Consider the following 23,686-nt stretch of genomic DNA (forward strand, 5'->3'; position numbering starts at 1 on the left):
AACCAAGATCATGACGTGAGCCAAAATCAAGAGTCAGAGACCCAACTGACTGAGCCACCCAGGAGCCCCAGAAAAGGGTATATTTTCAATTAAGTTACTATCAAGTATTACTGTATTACTTTGAGTATTTTTTGAACTCTGCCACATTTTATGGAAATGAAAGTAATTACCTTTTGCATCACAATTTGCTGTCTCTTGGTCACTATTGTCTGATATTTTGTCTCTTGATACTTTAATAAGGTAGAGATGCCTCTCTCCAGATTTGGAACTAGATATCAAACAAACTTGAGCTCTATTCATTGCTACCTGAATTAAAAATAATTTGAGAATTTTTAGTCATATAATATTTTATTTTTAAGTAATCTCCTTACCCAACATGGTACTGAAACTCACAACCTCAAGATAAAGAGTCTCAAGCCCCTCCAAATGAGCCATTTTTTTAAAAAGAAAATCTATGGGTCACAAGTACCATAGGTGTACCTGAAATCTTCTTTGGTAGGGGAAAAAGAGCCCACATTATTGTGTATTTAAACACCTAAAAGAGAATAGACTTATTTTTTTTTTCTTCCCAGGGGAATTTAGATCACAATGCTTACCTTAGCAGGGAAAAAGAAGGCAATTCACATTAACTTATAACATATGTACATGCACACATAACCACTTCCTTGAGAAAAAGCTAGACTTGGAAAGGAAATGATGTCACGAGGAAAACATTTTTGCAAAATGAACAATTTTGGCATATAACAGTGTCTACAAAGCCAATAATTGATAATACTATGGTTCTCACTTTTCTAAATTTGTACTAGCAAAGATTTTATTTCACTTACTCTACCTATAGTCAAGTTTACACTTTTTTAATATAGAACTTTCAATTACAGTCAACCCTTGAACAACACACAGGTTCACTTATACATGGATTTTTATACAGTACAGTACTATAAATATATTTTCTCTTCCTTATAATTTTCTTAACATTTTCTTTTCTCTAGCTTCCTTTATTGGAAGTATACAATACACTTAACACACAAAATATGTGTTAATCACCTGTTCACATTATCAATAAGGTTTCCAGTCAACAGTCAGCTATTAGTAGTTAAATTTTGGGGAAGTTAAAAGTTATACATGAATTTCAACTGTGTTAGAGTTGATGCCCGAATTCCCATGTTGTTCAAAGGTCAACTGTACATACCAGTCACCTCTAAGTCTTTTGTCTGCATCTGACTTTCATTTTTAAAAGTTTGAGAGTAGAACAGTTATAAAATAGCTATAATCTATGTTTAAATCAAATTCTAAACATTTAAACAGTCAACAACACTAACATAAGGAAAGGCAATTACCCACCTTTAAAAGCATGGCTAACATGGTAAGTAACGTATCCACATAACCATATGTTTTGCCTTGGGAAAACAACAGAGTAGAGCGATGAAGCAATAACTTCAGTTCCTAAATAAATAAACACATGATAATGAATATGACAAGATTCTTTTGCTGCAACTTGTCTTGTTTGCAGAGAAGAGTTTTGTTTTAGAAACCAAACCTTAACGACATTTGCTTTATGATCTTTCACAACTTAAGAGCCAATATTTTAGAAACATAACTTATAGTGTCTAACAAGAGGTGGAAACTTAAATTTCAAAATTACTTTTCAAAAACAGTGAATTTAATACACTAAAATAAATCTTTTGGGTACAAACTGTATACACATCCTTCACAGAGGAAAAAGTTCAAAAACATAATCTACCAAAGAAAACTTCCTTTCACGTGACATGGCCTACCTGCTGTGCAGCATTTGCATCCTGTGCTAAAGTATCTGGATCATACATTGGTTCCAGAGCTTCCAGGGCTTTCTCAGGACGGCCCAGCTGCTGCTGAAGGGTGGAAAGTGAAATTCTTGCATCCAAATGAAGGGGAGCCAGATCAACCACTTTGCCATAGCTTTCCGCAGCACGTTCCATATAGCCTAAGGCCTTTAAGCATTCTAAAATGATGTTAAAATAAAGCATAAATATGATCTACAGATTAGTAAGCTTGCCAAAATTACTTTTCCACTTTAAAGAAATATTATAGCAATATAAAAAGAATTATAACAAAATTGAAATGTATGCATATTTCTAATGCTTTAAAACAATCATCCCTTCTAATCTCCATCTATTGATTGATTGATCTATCGATTCAACTAAATCCAAATTGCTACAAGGATGTAATCAGCACATACATACACTATGAGGTTCTCCTTTATTTACTTAGCATTATGCTTTCAGCATTTCCCACATCTTCTTTAGCATTTTGAATGGTTATAACATTCAACATTTTTGTTTAACCATATTATCTGATTTTTAGGTTATTTCTGAATTTATACTCTAATAAATAACAATGCAGTAAACATTTTCATGTAGATAAGCCATGTTTAAAAACTGGCAAACCAATTTAACCCACAGATGTTTTGTTAGGCCACAGTGCTTTTAAAACAATACATGGTCTACATTTTTTAAACTTCAGATTTTTATGAACTCCAAGTTACCGGATTCTTTTGAAAAATCTGAATTGGCAACACTCCCCTGTTCCCACAGGGCACATCACCTATGCTGAGAAACAGAAGCATCCTCTGGGGAGGGCTTTCCAGTTCTCACCCCAACCCCTGGGCCCCTTCACTTGCCCACTTCACTCATTTATTTGCCAGGCTCCTGAGTATTGCGATCCCCAATATAAACCACCTCCCCTCATCTCACTCAATTATTTCCTCAGGATAAGTTCTCAGAAGGGAAGTTACTGGGCTCTATTCCTCAAACTTTATGCCAGTCAGTCATTAAATCCTGCCAGTTGAACTCTCCAGTGACAAAACTAATCTAGGCCTTTTTCATCTCATTCCCTTTTCACTACAATTACCTCTTAAAATGGTTCTTATGCTTCCAAATGCATTCTCAAATCTCGTATTTCTCAACTTTCTCCTGAGTATCATCTTTAGGTTAAGCTTTGATAATAAGCAGTAAAAACTCCAACTCCCTGCTCATGTCTTTAAAATTCAAATATCAAAAAGAATATGTTTTTATGATGATGTTACATTTGTACTCATGTTTGCTGATCCAAACAGTAAAGAGTTACCTTTAAGTATTCTTAGCAATTTCATATTGTGATAGGTCTCAAAATAACTAACCCAAATTGTCAATCAATGCTTCTCCAGTTATAGAAAACTTTCTACCATCATATAATATTCTAAGAACTATTAGAACTTTTTGCCATCATGCAACATTTTAGACAAAAACTATTCAACTTTTAATGTATCTTTTATATTGATTCAATACAAAATCCTATTAGAATATTTTTGGATTTCAAACATTTAAGAAATTTAGTTGTTTTTCTTAAGCTANCTCTCTCTGACCCTCCCCTGCCCAGGCTCTTTCTTTCTGTCTCTCAGAAATAAATAAAACATTTTAAAAAATTAAAAAATAATTTTTTAAATAATTTATTTCAGATTATTATAAATTTAGATACAATAAAATGAAATGATACATAAAACCTAATCTTGAGCATATATTTGCATCTCAAAGAACAGTGAAAATACATTAACTGTTTTCCTCAAAATAACATTAAATATAAATGCATAAAAACTCTTTCAAAACTAGATAGCACACCAAGTCTGACAATCTATTACTAGAAATCAGAGCCTATGGTTAAGAGAGGTAAAAGACTTGTATATTTTTATCGGGGACATGTCAGTCCTACTTCATTCTGGTACCATTAAGTAAATCATTCTTCCAAAGCATTAATGTAGGGGAAATCACACAGTGGCATGCCATTACAATTTGAAATACTAACATTCATAGGGTTGCTGAATCACTATGTTGTACACCTAAAACTAATGTAACACTTTGTCAACTATACTCAAAAAACAAGCAAACAAAAAAACTTGATATTCAAAAACTGCCCTGAAACTAGAAACACTTTCACTTTTACCAAAACATTAATATTTTAAATAATTATTACCATCTTGGTAAAGTTAGTTCTTGCCTGCTTATGATTAAAGTTTCTCCATCCCACTAAAAAGTATTACCTGCATGCCGAAGCCAAACTACTGCGAGGTTGTACCTTTCAGAGCAGACTAGTGCACTGAGGAGGGGAAGTGCAGAATTATATTCACCAACATCCAGAAAAGCTTCAGCAACATCTAGATAGAGGTCTCCCATATCTTCAGGATTCTGTTCCACTAGTGTTGTCAAGAGAGGCTAGACCCCAAAATAAAAGGCTGAAGTCAAACAATCATTACAAATATGGACATCTATGTGTATTTCTCTTTTCACAGGTCTATCAGTTATTTGAAGCAAGCCTAAAAGGAACAAGGTTAAATGAAAACAGCTTTAAATAACCATTTTTCTATTCATTTCTATAGCTCTATTAGAAACAATTCATACTACCATCACTCATTCAACATACTACTTTAATTTTTTTTATAACATTTATTTATTTTGGAGAGATCAAGCATGAGTGGGGGAGGGACAGAGAGGCGGGGGGGGGGGGGGGGGGGGTGTGGGGGGGATGGAGGACCCGAAGCAGGCTGTGCACTGACAGCAGAGATCCCAATGTGAGGCCTGAGCTCACAAACCGTGAGATCATGATCTGAGCTGAAGTCAGATGCTCAACTGAATGAGCCACCAGGTGCCCCTCCGCACTTACTTTAGAAGGCCTGTTATAAGCAGACACGGCAAGAGCTAAAATAACGTGACTTGTGCTCTTCCTCTGCCAAGACAAATATACCCAAGCTTCAGGGCTTCTGTGTTTGCTGATATTTCTGTCATTATTCAAAGGTCACCTTTTCAAAGAGGGCTTTCCTGACCACCCTATTTAATACTGAAATTCCTTCTACCTCCAATATTCTCTATTCTCTGTTTGATTTTTTCCAGAGTATTTATCACCAACTAACATCCTATAGTTTACATATTTATTTTGTTATCTATTTACTCCCATTAGAATAAAAGACCCATGAGGGCAGGGATTTGTATATTATATTCAATACCTTATCCTAAGGTCTGCAAAGTAGAGGCCCAATAAATTCTTTTATTCAACGAAATACTTAGTCCAAAGCTGGCAAAGGGAAGAACTTTAGAATTTACCAACTGTTTAAAAACCCTAATCTCAAATTCTGATCTCTGGATTGTTCTTATTTAAAAAGAAAAACAAGGGGCACCTGTGTGGCTAAGTCGGTTAAGCATCCAACTCTTTGTTGTGGCTCGGGTCATGATCTCACATTTTGTAGGTTCGAGCCCTGCAAATGAGCTCTGCAATGTCAGTGCAGAGCCTGCTTAGGATTCTCTCTCTCCCTTCTCTCTTTCTGCCCCTGAGCTCACATGTGCTCTCTCTCTCCCCTCTCCCAAAATAAATAAACTTAAAGAAAAACATTATTACAAGCCCAGTTTACCTTTTATAAGATATTCACACACAAATAATTTGATGCTTATGGAGACTTCCTCGGTTACTGAAAAATGTGACATCTAGGTTAAACTTACAATTTCTTGTCATCTAAAAAAATATGTGGATTTGATCTAATGCATCTCAAATGCAGATCTTAATGTTACTTACATTAAGTGGTTCGAGGATGTTGAGATGTACAAGGCAGACCATCAACTTCACGGTGATATCTATTGGCACACCATCAGGTATAGTGCAGGTAACATTTTCACCAGCTGTGGAGAAGACAGACAGGTAAAAAGCAGTTCCTATATGCAAGCTTAGAATGTATGGCAAATGAAGCAAGTTCTATTTTCTACATAAGATCTCATTTACTTCATTCAGAGCAAATGATTCTGTAGCCAACTCTAAGTTGGGGCAACTTTTATTACTAGGTTTTTATATTCTCTTCAGTCTGTCCTTTGGTAGTAATTATCTTTCCTATTCTTTTCCTAATGCTTTATCCACTTATCTGAAACCTATAAAAACTCCCACACCTTCTATCAAATCTACAGAGGAAAAAGAGAGAGAGAGAGGGAGAGAGAGACAAAAATGACCAAGTATATATAAACTCCTTTGTTTTGAATTCAAAAGCCTTTTTTCAGTCTTTATGACAAAGAGGCTAAGAAAGGGATAAATTACTGTGTGGTTTTCTAAAACCTCACTAAGGTAAAACAAAAAAAATTTTTTTTAATGTTTATTCATTTTTGAGCCGGGAAAGGGCAGAAAGAGAAGGAGACAGAGAATCTGAAGCAGGCTCCAGGCTCTGAGTTGTCAACACAGAGCAAGCCTGATGTGGGGCTTGAACCCACAAACTGTGAGATCATGACCTGAGCTGAAGTCGGACACTCAACCGACTGAGCCACCCAGGTGCCCCAAGGTAAAACAATTTTTAAAGCCCTGAGAAATTAGTCAAAGGAATTTTTATCCACATTTAAAATGTTTTGTATTTTGTAAAATCTAGAAAATTCCAAACAAGTTTCCATCTCAGAAAAAAAAAAAAAGCATACAGAACATCACAGATTTATCTTAGTGGTGGAATAAAACCTAAAATTATATGAAAATGAAATAACTTCATGTTTTATAGAATTTGTCATATAAATTATAGAACTCCCTAAAACTGTAAATTCATGGAAGGATTTGGACAACTTTATCTCCAAGCTCCAATACAAGAACTGATACAGAAAGCCAACTTAAATTTATTCTCCTCACAGTCCTGGGGCGCCTGGGTGGCTTAGTCGGTTAGGCGTCCGACTTTCACTTGGGTCATGATTTCGCGGTNAGTCTATCTGACGTAGACTATATCTGCAGCCTGTCTCTTCTGTACACAGTGGCTATGGCATACCTATTAAAGATACAGTGTGTACAGGTATATAAATAAAAAATTTGATTTCTCGTATAATCACAAAGTAAAACTCAATTTTATGTTGAAAATAAGACTATACACCTAAAATCATATAACTCAGGAAGGTTGAAAAAAAAGGCAAACCAAAGACACAGTAGGCAAATGAAAACAAAAAGAAAGTAGGGGTCACAATCTCATCAGGCAAGGTAGAATTTGGGTCAACTATATTTTAGTAGAGATAAGAGGGATCCTTTATAATGCTATAAGACAGTGCCACTTGAAGGGAAGTCTGGAACCTGTACTGGTCCACAAGCAGTTACCAGTTCAATCAGCTAAGTATAGGAGACTGAGAATAATTACTTAGACATTTTAGTGGCAATTTGACCATGCTAACAAAAGCAGTAGATATTATTTATAGCCCTTCCAGTTTGAATAACAGTTTATTAACTAACATATAAGAGTAGTATCCTTTTTTTTTTTTTTTTTAGTTTATTTATGTATTTTGAGAGAGAAAGAGAGCAAGAGTGAGTGAGCATGAACAGGGGAGGAGCAGAGAGAGAGAGGGAGAGAGAAAATCTCAAGCAGGCTCCGTACTAACAGCAGTATCTTTTAAACCTCATTTTATTGTGAACCTCAACAGAAATGCCTATTAATCCACCAATAAATGTTCTCATTTTCAAAAATGTGTAAAAAAGTAACTATCTTTGCTCCATTAAAAGTGTTTTAATGTTCTAGTCATGTGGACATATCTTTTTTATTTTATCAACTCCAAGATGCCAGCTTCCAGATGCACTACTATTTTATATACTAAGAAAAACACCACTACCTAAACTGTGACATGCTGTTGATTTATGTTAAGATATTTACTGAATTCAGATACGTTAAGTCATTAAGAAAGGAAGGAAGGAAGGAAGAAGGGATGATCAATGAAACACAGCAAACTATACTAAACAACATATCTACAATTAAAAATTGAACATAACTCTATTTTTCATTAATATTTTTAAAATAACGGACAGCAGCATTTTTCAACATGAATGTAATTTTTTAGAAGAAAGATCTTAAATAGAAATTACAGGGGTGCCTGGGTGGCTCAGTCAGTTGAGCATGTGACTCTTGATTTTGGCTCAGGTCATGATCTCACAGTTCATGCTTGGTTCCGTGTTGGGCTCTGCACTGACAGCATGGAGCCCTGGGACTCTCTTTCTCCCCCTCTCTCTCTACCCCTCCCCTACTCGTGCTTTCTCTCAAAATAAATAAATAAACTTAAGAAAAAGAAATTATGGCTACAAGACAACTTGAGACTGAACTCTAGTTTAGGCCAGGTCCAAGAAAACTATCAAAATTGACAGAGTCCTTCAGATACCTTATTCATGCCCCCATGGCACTACAATTCCTACTCTTTATGATTCATTCACTACTCATTTACTACCCAAGACTGTCAGCCACAGCATCTTATGTAATCCTGCCCATACCAAGCAATGCTCCTACACCCTGTGACCTCAGTCTGATATGCACCTCCTCTTGGGTGTTTCCTTAAATTATGCTTCTAGAAACCTCCTCTGATCTTAGTATATTGCTCTTCTCTGTTTTTCCATAATGTCAGGTTTACTACAGAGATGATCACACTGTTCCTATTAAAATCAAACTGTATACACTTCATTTGAACCCCACTCCCCAATGTCCTTAAGGGCAGGAAATGTCATACTCATCCGCTGTATATTCCCCACACATCCAGCATAGGACCTTAAAAGAAACTCTTATTGGACTGGGCTTTTCATTCCCCAACAACTCTCCACTTCACTACTTATCTTTCCCATGTCTTATCTTGTGCCTTGTTCTCTATGAATTCACTGTAAAAATGAATTACTACTTTCCATTAGGATAGATCTTTAAAAAAATAACGTTTTGTTTTTGAATAATTACGCCTTAACCCAAAGGATTATATAATGATGGAATTTTTCAGCATCCTGAGAAGCCAGGGAGGGAAATATTTTGAAGCAGGCAGTACTCAAGTAACACGTCGCTGGAATCGCCCGAGGGGGTTGCCTGGGAAGCTGTGTATAAGGCAANACAACTTAGAAGAAATGGACAAATACTCAAGTAACACGTCTCCCCACTACCCCACCACCACCAAAGCTTCATGGGGTAGATGTGGAAGTTATGATGTAGGAATTTCCTCACAAGAAGAGGGACATCTATTTTGCCCAGAGACTTCAATTTTGTTACAACCTCATATAGGGACTTGCATGCCAGTATTTTCACAGAACAGGTTAACGGGTATGATACAAAGAAAAAAGTGGGGATGATGAAAAAAGCTAAAAGCGATACTGCAAGCTACACTTCAGGTACGACTTTCTAACCAGATCCCTAACTACATATTTTAAGTTTTCAAACATAGTAATCATATTAGTCTACATTTTATGTGAATGCTTAAGTTTGAAGTAGAGTTTTTTCAATGAGAGTATTTTAAGTCCTTTCTAAAAATTAAATTGCTTTATATCTAAATGTTTTTGATAGCTGTTCAGTAATCCATTCTTTGTTCACATATCACTAAAAAGACCTGGATAATGAGAAATGCCATGTTCAAATGGATACATTGAGAAATAAAAAGGGACCGGAAACAATTTTTTGAAAAGAGCTCTTGGGGCGCCTGAGTGGCTCAGTCGGTTAAGCGTCTGGCTTCGGCTCAGGTCATGATCTCACTGTTTGTGGGTTCAAGCCCCGCGTTGGGCTCTGTGCTGACAGCCAGCTCAGAGCCTGGAGCCTGCTTCAGATTCTGTGTCTCCCTCTCTCTCTGACCCTCCCCTGCTTGATCGCTCTCTCTCCCTCTCTCTCAGAAATAAATAAAATATTAATAAATAAATAAATAAATAAATAAATAAATAAATAAAAGAGTTCTTGTAAGTAAATATCCATAAGAAAAAAAAATGAAATCTCTGTAAAGAAAAAAATGCTTCTGGGACAACTTGTTAGGGGAACATTAACTATCAATTTCTAAATGCTACATTATAAAAAAAGAGAGGATTATGTATACAATCCAACCTATGCAGAAGAAACTACAACCTTTATTCTCTTCTGAAGTGCCTTCTTCTGTAGTTTTTTTTTCCAACACAATTCCAGAAAAATCTGTTATTACCTAAAAGAATGGAGAAAAAAGGGAAATGATATAATAGGTATGTATGAAAAACCCTTTCACAATGCAAAGATTTGTACAGTTAATTCAAATAATCCTTACAACATACAAATGAACTATAAAAAGCAACAACAAATCTCTTTAAAATAAGGAACCACTGTGATATATTAACATTTTTGTATCATATTAACTGAACATTTAATGCAAGATACATAATTCCTCTATATCAAACCAAACTACTGTTTCCAACAACTTAGGAATGGAATCAGAGCAATTCGTCCGCTGCTCAGTCCTGCTACCCTCAAGTACAGACACATCTGGCACCTGTGATAATGGTGACAGCATTTATCAAATTATACTTTACATTTTATATGGAATTGCTACAGAATCTAGAAATCTGTTTCCATACAAACTTTAAAAATATAATTTAGTATATAAGTAATTTAACATATATAACTAAAGTGAGGAATTGTCAATTTGTAAGAATTTCTAAAATGCAGACATGTGTCCAAAATCTAAGAGAGAAACACATTACATTCCTACCTCCAAAGCTCTGTCATACTGTTTGTTAGAAATATATAGTTCAGCTGCTACATTAACATCTTCCATGGAAACAAGACTCTGATGTTTTGAGAAAGCTTCTTCAATTATGTTAATAGCTGAAGTAACATCATTGGCTTCATAGTAACTCCTGAAAAAATAAATGACAAAATGGACGAATACTTATTTAGTTCATTATAAAACTCATATATCCTTGCTTAGACCATCTATTAACTGATTTTCATTTTCTTAAAATCAGAGAGGAGAAAAAAACTTTTCTTTAAAATCATAATCACAGCCGATCCAGAGAAAAATGGGCAACGTCAGTATAACAGTGTCATCATGTCAAGCATCTCTCTCCAAAAGCTACCTCCTATCATTCTGGCTCATTCTCCCTCTCACCCAATTCCAACAACTCTTCCTCCCTCAGTGGGATCTACAAAGCACTGATCTACTTGTTTCACTGTCCTGCAGCCTCTTGACTTCACTTTCGTCCTTCTCCATAGACCAACATTGAATTTACTCCCTGGCACATCTCCTCACTTCTCCTGTCCTTCTGATAAAGTCATATGATAAAATCCCAACCCTTTTTAATCCAAATATGCCTACTCTTCACAACCACCTGTCCAGCTGACCAGGCTTACTGGACTCACTCTAAATTAATGATCACTAGACGGAAGTGGGCCCACGGTGCTGTCAGCAGTCTTGCTACAGTTACCTTGTCCGTTGTTTCTCAAGCTTGAATGTGCATACAAAGTCTTGTAAAAAGGCATGTTCTGATTCAGTAGAGCTGAGGTAAGGCTGAGAGTCTACATTTATGACAGGCTCCCAGGTGATACAAATGCTGTAGCAAGGCCAAGGACCTAGACAACCGTTCCTCATCTCTCCCTTCAAACCTCCCAAACTCTCTGATCCCCACTCTCAGCTGATGACCTTCCTTCTTAGTTTGCAGAGAACCAGATCATGACATCCCTCACACTCCCAATACATCTTCCTACTTATGCATACCCATTGCCGTATATTCCACATTCTCCACCTATACGGCAAACCCCCAACTAGATCCCATTCTCTCCACCTACTCAAGAACATCAATTAAGCAACTGTCCCTTCTCTCATGAATCTTCAATGTGTTTCTCAATTGTGGATTATACCATCTGAATACAAATACATTGTAATTTTTCCCAACTTAAAAATTATCTCTTTGGGGCACCTGGGTGGCTTAGTCGGTTAAGCATCCGACTTTCGCTTAGGTAATGACCTCGCGGTTCGTGGGTTCAGGCCCCGCGTCGGGCTCTGTGCTGACTGCCAGCTCAGAGCCTGGAGCCTGTTTCAGTCTGTGACTCCCTCTTTCTCTGACCCTCCCCTGCTCACGCTGTCTCTCTCTCTCTCTCCTAGAAAGAAATAAAACAAAAAATTATCTCTTTCCCCTACAACCCATTCTAATAAAATCCTCTCATTCCTCTGCTCCCCTTATAAATTTCTCCAGAGCTGCCGATCCAGGAACCCCCCACCCAATCTCCAATGTCAATACTCTCCTCATTTTACATACTCTATTTGGACTATTTCACATAGATGGTCATCCCTCCTCCTTGAAGTGCTTTCAATACATTTCTAGAATATCATGTTCTCTTAGTTTCTTCCTACTTCAGTGCCCATTTCCTTTCAGTCTCCCTGATACTTCCTCCTCATTTTCCTGACTTCTAAACACTGGAGTGCCTCAGGATTTAGTCCTCAGAACTCTTCCCTTGTCTGTGTGTCTCTCTCTTTCATTCACACACACTCACACACTCACACACACACACACACACACACACCATCTCCTATCAGAAAATCCTGAGCTCAGCCTTCAAAATACATCCAGAATCTGATTACTTCTCACCATCTCCTGCACTTGACTGGTCCAAGCTACTATTATCCCTTCCATAGATTACTGCCATAACCAGATCAAGATGGCTGACCCTAGGCTGAAATTACCATTTACAGATAAACCCAGAAAAGAGAGCTTACAACAAGACATTATTTAGCCAAAATGTGCTCTACGTTGCTTTGATGTACAGCATATCAGAAGTATGGTAGCATATAATATTTATTTTCAAATTTTTATTTAAATCCTAGTGAGTTACCGTATAGTGTAATACTGGTTTGAGAAGAATTTAGTGATTCATCACACATATAACACCCAGTGCTCAACACAAGTGCCTCCTTAATACTCATCACCCATCTAACCCATTCCCCACCAACCTCCCTCCATCAACCCTCAGTTTGTTGTCTATCATTAAGTCTCTTATGGTTTACTTCCCTCTCGTTTCCCCTTCCCCTTTGTTAATCTGTTTTGTTTTTTACATTCCACAGGAGTGAAATCATATGGTATTTGTCTTTCCCTGACTAACTTATTTCACTTATCATAATATACTATAGTTCCATCCACGACGTTGCAAATGGGATATTTTTTTAAATAAAATCTATACCACAGTCAGTGCCATATGTCAACTATAAGGAAAATTTTTTGTCTTAAGATGGTATTCTAGTACTGACTAAAGGTAGAATGATTACAGAAAACCCCAGATTACAAACATTTCAACAGCGTATTTACAACAAATAATTTAATATTACTGCAAATGTACATCGACTAAGTTATGGAAATTTAGAAGCCTAATCATCCTTTTAGAACATGCCCCATTTTTAAACTTCAGAACACTTGAAGGTAATGTATATACAAATTTTTCTAAGTAATCACACAGTTGACTTGGAAACAGAAAAGTACTGAAAAAAAACCCCACCTCTATATTTAAGTACAATATAAGATACATAAAATAAAACACTTCTTTGAACCTCAATAAAATGCTTATTCTAGTTCAAATATGTGCTTTGACTTATAAAATAAGATGATTATTAGAAGCATCTATATATACTTCCCTCCAAACTTACTTTGCCATATCTCTAGTCAACTGCATAAAACGTTCTCCATCAGAGGGAGATAAAAGGTTTAAAATACGCCTATAACCATCCATTGCCATTTTATGATCTCCCATCTGTTCATAAAGGCTCGATCGCTCCCACAGATAACGGACATTAGTAGGTTCATATTTAAGAGCTAAGAAGAAAAAAGAGAATATAAATTATGGATTTATCACAAAAAGGGGTTCATGATACTTGGATATGACTGATTCTCTTTTCACAAAATTAAAAAAACACTCTAAACTAATTGTCTAATAGAACTAAGTGGGTTATTCTGGAACAAATCTACCTTCACTCTAGCTAGGTTTACTCTGAGACCAGATAGAACCTGAATTTCTACATTAATCTTCATTTGGTAACTCTAGTGTGATGTTAACCCTCAAGGAACAGCTTAGAACCAACCTACCTCTCAGTAGGAAACTGAAGGTAGTGTTCTACCAACTTTTGTGCTATATTAGCTCATGATATAAAGTTGCTGATAAACATGAAAGCAGACAGGCCCCAAATACTTAACCCTGGGATGACAGAATATCAGGAATAAATAGATTTCCCCTAACATCACCCCAAACTAGTAAGTACAATTATCAAAAGAATCTATTATGTAACATTTTATCAAACAAAATAAGAAGAACATTTTAATTACCTTTTGTGTAGCAAAAAATAGCCTGCTTAATATTATCTTGCTCCAGAGACATTTCTGCCAATCTAACCCACTCTTCAGTGTCACTGGGATTTAAATGTGCAGCAATCAACTCAAACTGCAGAGATTTCTCCATGTCACCTTGGTCCTCATATATCATGGCAAGGGTAGAGAATGGCTCATAAGCCAGAGGAGCTAAAATGAATTAAAAAAAAACAAATTCCACTGACTGAGGAAAGAGGTATGAGATGATATAATCCCATGGTTCAAATTACAGATCCTTTTTTAAATAATTAAACTCTTTTAAACACTCTAGCAGAACTATACAAACTACTTGTGTCATTTCATGAAAAACTCTACTCTCCACCATGTGCCCCTCATGAAAATCTCCCTTTGCTAAGGCTAAACATGGCTTAATAGCTCAGCAAGTTCATCCCAATGAGCATCAGCACATCAGTGTTGAATCTTCATGATCTGACAACCATAGGGTATGGAATGAATGGACTGAGTAGACTGCACCTAAATCCAGAATATCAAAGTGAACAGTTAATCTGCATTTCTGAAATGTTTCTGAAATGAAGTTCTAAGATCACAAGGGATTAATTAGATTACTAATCTAATTACTGTCAAAGATTACTGTCAAAAATAAACAACTATAAACTGATACAAAGGAAAAGATAATATTGCAAAGTAGAAACCAAATAAAATATTCTCAAGAAAAAAGTGTGGTTAATCTTGTTTCTTGGAAAGAAAAGAAAAAGGAGCAACCTCAAACTGAGCAAAGGACAGGAAAGAAAACTGTGCAAATTGGGAAGTATTAGGAAACTCAGTGACTCCATCAACTATAATCAACATGCACATTACAGTGATCTTAGAAGAATAGAGACAAGGGGGCAGAAATTTTATTTGAAGGTATAACAGCTGAAAATTTCCCCAATCTGTATAGAGCTTACTTTAAAAAAAGAAAGTAGGGGGCGGGCACCTGGGTGGCTCAGTCAGTTGGGCAACCAACTCTGTTGACTCAGGCCAAGATCTTGCAGTTGTGGGATCAAACCCTGCACAGGGCTCTGCGTTAGGCATGGAGCCTGCTTGTAATTTTCTCTCCCTCTCTCTCTGCCCCTCCTCGACTCACTCAGGCTCTCGAAATAAATAAATAAACTTANACTAGGCATGGAGCCTGCTTGCAATTTTCTCTCCCTCTCTCTCTGCCCCTCCTCGACTCACTCAGGCTCTCGAAATAAATAAATAAACTTAAAAAAATAATAGCAACAGCATTTTTCATAGAACTAGAACAAACAATCTTGAAATTTATATGGAACCACAAAAGACCTCAAATGGCCAAAGTAATCTTGAAAAAGAAAAACAAGGCTGGAGCTATTACAATTACAGGTTTCAGGTTATATTACAAAGCACTAGTAATTAAAACAGTATGATAGTTGCATAAAAATAGACACAAAGATCAACTGAATAGGAGAGAAAACCCAGAAATAAACACAATAAGGTCAACTAATCTTCAACAAAGGAGAAATGAATACACAGTGTGAGAAAGACAGTCTCTTTAGCAAATGGTACTGGGAAAACTGGACAGCTACATGCAAAAGAATGAAACTGGCCACTTACTTTCACCATAGGCAAAAATAAACTCAAAATCAATTAAACACCTAAATGTGAGACCTGAAACCATTAAAATCCTTAAAGCTCAGGCAGTAACCTCTCTGACATCAGCTGGAGCAACATTTTTTCTAGATAAGTCTTCTGAGGCAAGGGAAATAAAAGCAAAAACAAACTACTGGGACTACATCAAAATAAAAAGCTTCTGCACAGAGAAGGGAATAATCAACAGAACTAAAAGGTAACCTACTCAATGGGAGAAGATATTTGCAAAGGACATATCTGATAAAGACGCTTAGTTAAGCGTCTGACTTTGGCTAAGGTCATGATCTCAGTTCATGAGTTTGAGCCTCACATCAGGGTCTGTGCTGACAGCTCAGAGCCTGGAGCCTGCTTCAGATTCTGTATCTCCCTCTCTCTCTGACCCTTCCATGCTCATGCTCTCTTTCTCTCAAAAATAAAGAAACATTAAAAAAAATTTAATAAAATAAAAAAGGGGGCGCCTAGGTGGCTCCATCAGTTGGGCGTCCAACTTGGACTCAGGTCACAATCTCAGTTTGTGAGTTCAAGCCCACACCAGGATCTGTGCTGATAGCTCAAAGCCTGGAGCCTGCTTCAGATTCTGTGTGTGTGTGCCTCTCTCTCTCTCTGTCCCTCCCCTGTTTGCACTCTCTCTCTCAAAAATAAACAAACACTAAAAAAAATATATAAATAGATGGGGTGCTTGGGTGGCTCAGTCAGTTAAGTGTCTGACTCTTGATTTCAGTTCAGATCATGATTTCACAGTTCGTGAATTTGAACCCCCCATCAGGCTCTATGATGACAGTGCAGAACCTGCTTGGGATTTGCTCTCTGCCCGTCCCCATTCTCTCAAAATAAATAAATAAACTTTAAAAATAAAAGCAGAACTAACCTACAATTCTGTAATCATACTATTGGGTATTAACCCAAAAAATACAAAAACACTAATCTGAGGGGATACATGCATATCAATGTTTATAGCAGCATTATCTATAACAGCCAAACCATGGAAACAGCCCAAATGTCCATCGATAGATGACTGGATAAAGATGGTGTGTGTGTGTGTGTGTGTGTGTGCGTGTGTGCGCGCGCGTCCACACGCGCGCACAATGGAATATTATTTGGCCATAAAAAAGAATGAAACCTTTTCATTTGCAACACGGATAGAGCTAGAGAGTATAATGCTAGGTGAAATAAGTCAGTCAGAAAAAGAAAAATACCGTATGATTTCACTCACATGTGGAATTTAAGAAACAAAGCAAATAAGCAAAGGAGAGAGAGAGAGAGAGAGAAATTAAAGAACAGACTCTTAACTGTAGAGAACAAATTGATGGTTACCAGAAAGGAGTGGGTCAGGGGATGGAAGTAAGAGGGTATAAGGATTAAAGAGTACATTTACCATGATGAAAGAAATAAAATTAACAAAGAAAAAAAAAAAAAGACCTCTAAAAGGACCCTAGCCCAGATAATATCAAATGCCAAAATAGTGAAAAGCTAAATTAACAGTTCACTGTATTACAACTATCCAAGCCACTATGCAGGTCATCATTTGGCAACATGTCAGGAAACCAAAATGATAAATATAAGCGATTAGTCAAAAAGTCACTTCTGAAGATATCCTTCAGTATGCTCAAGATCTGCAGTTTAATGAAAGATGATATGTATAAATTGTGTCTTTTACCAAAAAGTAGATTAAAATAATATAGCTCTGCTGGAAAATGAAATAAAAAAATACTTTTTAAGTGGTTTTAACACAAGGTGTCATATTTAAAAAAGACTACTGCTACAAAAGTCTAAAACCCCAAAATGAAACATTAAAAAACAAACAAAAATGGCTATAAGAGTTCAATAAATATTAATATGTCATTAAGTCATACTCTAAGATTTTCACTTTCTTGGTAATGATTTCTACTGAATATGAAAAGTGGCAAATCACTGTTATCACAATCATCTCCAAGCTTCTGAATATTTTTTCCAAAGAGTACAGTGAAGTGCTCCTCCAATGTTTTAAGACACACTATTAAACTGCTATTGTCAATAACTCCCCACAGAAGACACCTTGTCTTATGATTTCCATGCACATCAGTATCGCCTCTTCCCGTTCTCCTCGAGCAAAGCGAATGTTGGCTTCACCCATGAGACCCCTCAGAGCTCTGGGAAGTTTACTTCGGGGCCTTTTCTCCTGTATAGAAAAAAAATGACATTTAGACTAAAATACAGTAGCGTCTTAGATTTCAATTTCAAATTAATAAATGCAGAACATAATGAAACTGAAATTTCCCTTTAAAACTTCTCAATATTCTAAATTGAGAACTAAGGACCAAATGACTAATTCTGATTCATTATTATTAAAGTCTGCATTTCAGGAAAAAGGCTAAAACTAATCTTAAGAAGAAAAAGAAATATTCTATAACATTTTCAAAAAGGAACACATCAGAAATCTAAGACAAAAAATAAGAACAAACCTCCTACAGTACAAAGTTCAAACCACAGTGAAATATATAAAGAAAACAAAAACCAAAGTGGTCAAGAATTACTAATTAATAATTAGAATAACAAATGTAGAACCTGATGCTCAGAATGGATTTATGTGCCAGTCAACTTATTATAATATAACCTACTGAAGATCCTTCTTCCTTCAATTTATCAACTCAGAATAAAATTGGTTAAAAAGTTATAATATGGATCTTTTAATAGCAAAACTATAGTACATTTTGATATATGCAATAATTAAGGCTTTACATTTTATAAATCTCTAAGATGAACTACACGAAAGTGGGTGGCTCATTCAGGTAAGTGTCTGACTCTTGGTTTCAGCCCAGGTCATGATCTCATGGGCCTCCTTGGGATCCTCTCTTTCTGCCCCTCCCCTGCTCGTATTTACAGGCTCTCTCTCTCTCTCAAAATAAATAAAATTAAAAATAAAATTTAAAAAAAAACAACAACAGTTGTCTCATGATACTTCCTTTCTTACAGCTTGGATTCTCTCTGAATATACAAATAATTTAAAGATTTCTTTTTCAATTACTATGTTACATTTTTATATTCTGTTTATAAGGACTAAATAAATATTTACTTTCATCATTTTCTTGGTTTCACGATTGAGAACCATCTCCAATACAAACACATCGCCTGCAGTGGGTTGCTCAGGTGTTTCTTCTTCCTCCTCTTCTTCCTCTTCCTCTTCCTCCTCATCATCTTCATTCTCTCCAAGCATGGAAGCAAAGACCTTGTGAACTGATTTGCTGACTCCATCTGACGTTTCTCCTGAAAAAAGACACATGGAGGTTGCCAACAAACAATTAAAACCCATTAGAACAAACACTCAGTAGTCAAAAGGAAAAAAAATAATCCAGTATTTTCTGAAAGTAAAAGTAGACAACAAACATTCCAAAACACAACCCAAAGAAGAAAGCTGTCAAAGTCATGTATTTTACTCTGTAGGAAGTGCTGACTCACCGTTTAGGCCTCTTTAAGATATACAGGAAGACTAAGTGGGAAATCGGAAGTGTACACAGTAACATTTAAAAGCAGAGAGAAAAAAATTAAATAAGTGTAAGACGTAGACCTAAAAACTAAACAATTCTGGTGATACAGAAACCAGGTGGCAAGCATAGTGGTTAGAGATAAGGCCTCCAGAGTCAAGCTGTCTGATTTCAAACTTTATCTCCAATTATCACTAACTGTGTAACTTTGGGTAAATTACTAAATGATGATGTATAAATTATGTCTTTTACCAAAAAGTAGATTGAAATAATCTAGCTCTGCCTAATCTGGAAAATGAAAGAAAAAAATTGAACCTCAGTTTCCTCATTTGTAAAAGAGGTTAATAATATCTGACAGGGGCACCTGGGGGGCTCAGTCAGTTAAGTGTCCAACTTCAGCTCAGGTCATGATCTCACAGTCCATGAGTTCAAGTCCCGCATCAGGCTCTGTACTGACAGCTCAGAGCCTGGAACCTGCTTCAGATTCTTTGTGTGTGTCTCTCTCTGTTCCTGCCCTGCTTGAACTTTGTCTGTCTGTCTGTCTCCCTCTCTCTCTCTCTCTTTCAGAAATAAAGATTAGGGGCACCTGGTTGGCTCAGTTGGTTGAACGTCTGACTTAGGCTCAGGTCACAATCTCGGGGTTCGTGAGTTCAAGCCCCACATCGGGCTCTGTGCTGACAACTCAGAGCCTAGAGCCTGCTTCAGATTCTGTGTCTCCCTCTCTCTCTGCCCCTCCCCCACTCACACTCTGTCTCTCTAAAATAAATAAACATTTAAAATATAATAATAAGGATTAAAAAAAATTTTTTTTAATAATAATGTCTAACAGGGCGCCTGGCTAGCTTGGTCGGAAAGAGCATGCAACTCTTGATCCTGAAGTTGTAAGTTCAAGTCCCATACTGAGCACAGAGCTTACATACATACACACACACAAACATACATAAACAGTGGTTGTACCATTTCAAGAGGTAGATAAATAAATACAGTATAATAATAATGTCTGCCTTATAGGCTTACCCTAAGAACGAGGTGAGTTTTTATATACATGTACTTAGAATAATGCTCAGGATATAGTAAAACCTTAATAAATGCTATTATTAAAATTAAAATAGTATTATCATTCCAGAAACAAAATAATAAGACATAATTTATTTGTATCTGAGGATGCCAGTAGAGTACAGTGATTTTTGCAAGTTCATAATGATAACCTTAAATGACCAAGTAATGGTTAAGTCTGAAGCCAATTTTCTGTTAAAGCAGAGACATGTAACATATTTTAGAAAAACTCCAATGAAACAGTTAAAACTTTATATATATTTTATATAATTTTACATAATTGTATTCAAAACTTGCAAGCTTATTCACTTATGTGAAATACTTCAAACCCCAAAGACGCTGGATAAACAAGATAGTTAAATACATGTAAGGAAGGGCAAAAATTTTTAAAAACCCACATACTCTGAGCAACAAATAATAATCATTCTCATGAAATCACAATGATCAGCTTCAAGAATTGTGAACATCCAAAATAAATATAAGAATATGTACGTAGCAGATCTGAAAAAATGTGCATACGTACTGCCAGAATACATAATTAAGCAAGGTTCCTGGATACAAGGTTAATATACAAAAATTAATTGTAGTTTTTCTACCAGCACTAATGAACTAAAAATGAAATGAAAGAAGGTCCTATCTGCATGGCATGTAGGAAAGGTGCTTAAGAGCAAGAATGTGCCAGGGGTATTCAACAATGTATAGGAAGAAAAAGACTATTAACTCTGGTGGCCGTATATTCCAATTAGCAGACTTCGCTAAACTTGTTCAAAACTGACCCACCTTTTGTTTTGAATATATGTTCAAACTCACTAACCAATGGTCTCAGTAGAGTTCTGGGATGATTGCTTCCTGGGAAATTGGGAGTTTTATTTCTCAAATGGACTGATGGGATTATCTGAGCTGAGGCAATTCAGTACCAGTATGCCTGACTGCTCAGTTAATCCTATTTTTTTTTTTAGGGAGGACCTGATGGCCACCTCTCTCGGGGAAGCTATAGCCAACCACGCACCACTGGATGCCTGCTACTACAATGCACCTCAAAGATCTGATGATGGAAGAGCTACCCCTCCCCTAAGCAGATAAGGAAAGACCCACAAGTTGTTAGAACAAGTTTCGCTCCTTTTCCACCTGACTTGCCTGATAAGGTAAGAAACCGTAACCCCAATTTGCGCTCCTCTTTGCCCTTTCTTCTCCACTGGGTCCAAGGAGGCAGGAATAAAGCTTATTTTCTGTCTATCCAATCAGTATGTAAACTCTTTGTAAAGACAGCTGTTCACAGGGAAAAGAACCAGCCTCTCCTTCTACCCCTTAGAACTAAAATGTTTAATTTAGTTCTCACTTCAGATACTATATACAAAGCTATATTCTAACTGACAGTTCAGTACCCCACATAACTTGTCATGAGATAATGGACACTATCCACTATTATCAGTATTCTGTTCACTAGGAAGGTATATCAATCACTGGAAATTAATGAATTTGCATTCTAGTTCATCAATTAGACTCTGATGGGTTTAATCAGTTGGGACTAACCAAATCTAGCATCTACATTTGCAGAGCTTAGGACTGGATCCTAGATGGGGCAATATACCAAGAGCCCTCTACTGTGTGTGAGGACCGTCGGGGGCAGCTAACTGGACTTCCACACTGGCATTTTTTATCTTATCTCCAGTAAGTAAGGCAGTGGTTTGGAAGCCACTTTGTTTAGAAGTATAAACCATTACAATTCGGGGGAGTATAGTCTGGAACTTATTAGTAACCAAAAGGGCCAATTTAAAAAACAATGACTCTAAATAAAAAGGCTCCCAAACACTGATTTCAATTTGAAATACTTTTCCACAAAAATAACCCACAAACTAACCATCACCATATTCAAAATCTCAACAAATATTTATTGAACACGTATTATATGCCATACACTATTATTACACTACTGATAAACCAGGTAATCAACAACAGAACACCACTGCAATGAAAAATTTTTCACTAAATTACTAGCTATTCTTAACATGTAATGCAAATAGCAAATGACTTCAACATACCTTCATTGGCCTCATTGTCAGGCGATTTTGTGGAGTCAATTCCCGATGATGATGGAACTTCATTGTCATGTGGATTTTCTTCAACTGATAACTTTCCTTTTTCCTGAACACTCTGATGGAAAATTAATTAATAATTTCAAAAAATAAGACACATTTAGTTCTCTACAGTAGTGAACAGGGCATTTGCCTCATTTTTATTTCTATAAAACCTGAGCTCTGCACAAGTTTGAAAACTGTCAAAGCATTTCAGAGTACTTAGGTCTCATCCCTTACGACTGTCTGAATCAGTCACTTGTAAAAAATAATTTAATACATCTGGATTATTTCATGAATCTACACATTATATCCTAGCTTTTTAAATGAAAAGAGATGGGTCATTATTAGTTGTATGAATTAGGAACGAATCCACCAATCAATTTAAAAGGGTGCGATTATATTTGTTTTCCCTCGGACTTCATATAAGTAAGAGGATATGTGAAGTTCAGATATTCTAAAGTATGAAAAATACGTGAGTGAAGATTTTGTTATCAGAAAAGAAAACTCGCTTTCCTGAAGTAGAGCACATCACACCACTGGGAGACTCTTCAAAAATGGGAGCTCCAACCCCTAGGTTTAGAAATAAAGAAACTGAGGCCTAAGGAAGGGAGGTGAACTGCTCACCCGCACACAAAAAGAATTAGTGGCAAAACTAGTATTAGAATCAGAAACTCTGACAGGGTAGAGGAGGAAGGGGAATGAAGAAGGGGGAAGGTGGGGTTACCACCGAGACAAGCTTTTTGGTGGGAGAAATTTCTTAAGAGGAGCTTAGCACAGGACTGAGAAGTGAGAACCCAGATTTAGGTAAGAAGCGGAAGAAGCTGCTAGGAATTCCTGGCCCCCTCCATCACAGCGAATGGGGTCATCTGGGTCCCCCACATCTAGCTTTTTAGGGCGACAAGACAGGGGCATCCTGGCCTAGCTGTCGCCTCACTTTCTTCTCGCGGGTTTTTCTCTCTTCTCTCCGCCTTTCGAACTCCTCAAAGGAGATCTTCCCTTCCAAGTAGTCGATGAGCTCCGGGCTGAAACCCGACATGTCTGCTTGGAGGTGCGGATACGCAGCAACAGAAACCTGGACAGAGAACCGGAAAAAGCAAGACTTCCTAGATTTTACCCAGCTCCCGGGCTCCGAGAAAAGCGACCCGGCGTCCTCCTGGGAAACGGGTCCGGTCGGTGCCGCAGCCGCTGCGCTCAGGTTCCGCTGGCGCATATGGTCCGACCCCCTTCCAAACAGCGAGAGCGGGACCTGCCCTGGCTCAAGGCTTGCTGTTAAAGAGGATTAGGGAGTTANCCTTAATCTACATCGTTTCTCGCAATTCTTTATTAGTGTTCTCCTAATCCACTTCCTTCTCTGAATGTTTGTTCTTTAAATTA

The 23,686-nt window shown here is 36.8% G+C and overlaps 1 protein-coding gene across 2 annotated transcripts in view; it reads right to left on the bottom strand.

Annotated features, from left to right (window-relative positions):
* GTF3C3 (general transcription factor IIIC subunit 3) overlaps positions 1 to 23,420 on the bottom strand; it is a 36,513-nt gene extending 13,093 nt beyond the window's left edge. For both annotated transcript variants that reach the window (XR_013330670.1, XM_077745783.1), the window contains exons 1-13: positions 23,247 to 23,420; positions 22,277 to 22,388; positions 18,770 to 18,960; positions 17,752 to 17,875; positions 14,065 to 14,256; positions 13,392 to 13,557; positions 10,467 to 10,614; positions 9,854 to 9,926; positions 5,575 to 5,678; positions 4,052 to 4,223; positions 1,776 to 1,978; positions 1,342 to 1,443; positions 171 to 306 (exon numbers count right to left, since the gene is read on the bottom strand). Coding sequence is in view for 1 of the 2 variants with exons in the window: in XM_077745783.1 (XP_077601909.1) it covers positions 171 to 306; positions 1,342 to 1,443; positions 1,776 to 1,978; positions 4,052 to 4,223; positions 5,575 to 5,678; positions 9,854 to 9,926; positions 10,467 to 10,614; positions 13,392 to 13,557; positions 14,065 to 14,256; positions 17,752 to 17,875; positions 18,770 to 18,960; positions 22,277 to 22,388; positions 23,247 to 23,348 (1,825 nt within the window). In the remaining variant the exon portion in view is untranslated. The remainder of the gene's footprint in view (positions 1 to 170; positions 307 to 1,341; positions 1,444 to 1,775; positions 1,979 to 4,051; positions 4,224 to 5,574; positions 5,679 to 9,853; positions 9,927 to 10,466; positions 10,615 to 13,391; positions 13,558 to 14,064; positions 14,257 to 17,751; positions 17,876 to 18,769; positions 18,961 to 22,276; positions 22,389 to 23,246) is intronic.
* Positions 23,421 to 23,686: the final 266 nt, after the last annotated feature.

The sequence above is a fragment of the Crocuta crocuta genome, unplaced genomic scaffold (assembly GCF_008692635.1).
Source record: "Crocuta crocuta isolate KB4526 unplaced genomic scaffold, BGI_CrCroc_1.0 scaffold564, whole genome shotgun sequence".
Taxonomy (NCBI): Eukaryota; Metazoa; Chordata; class Mammalia; order Carnivora; family Hyaenidae; genus Crocuta; species Crocuta crocuta.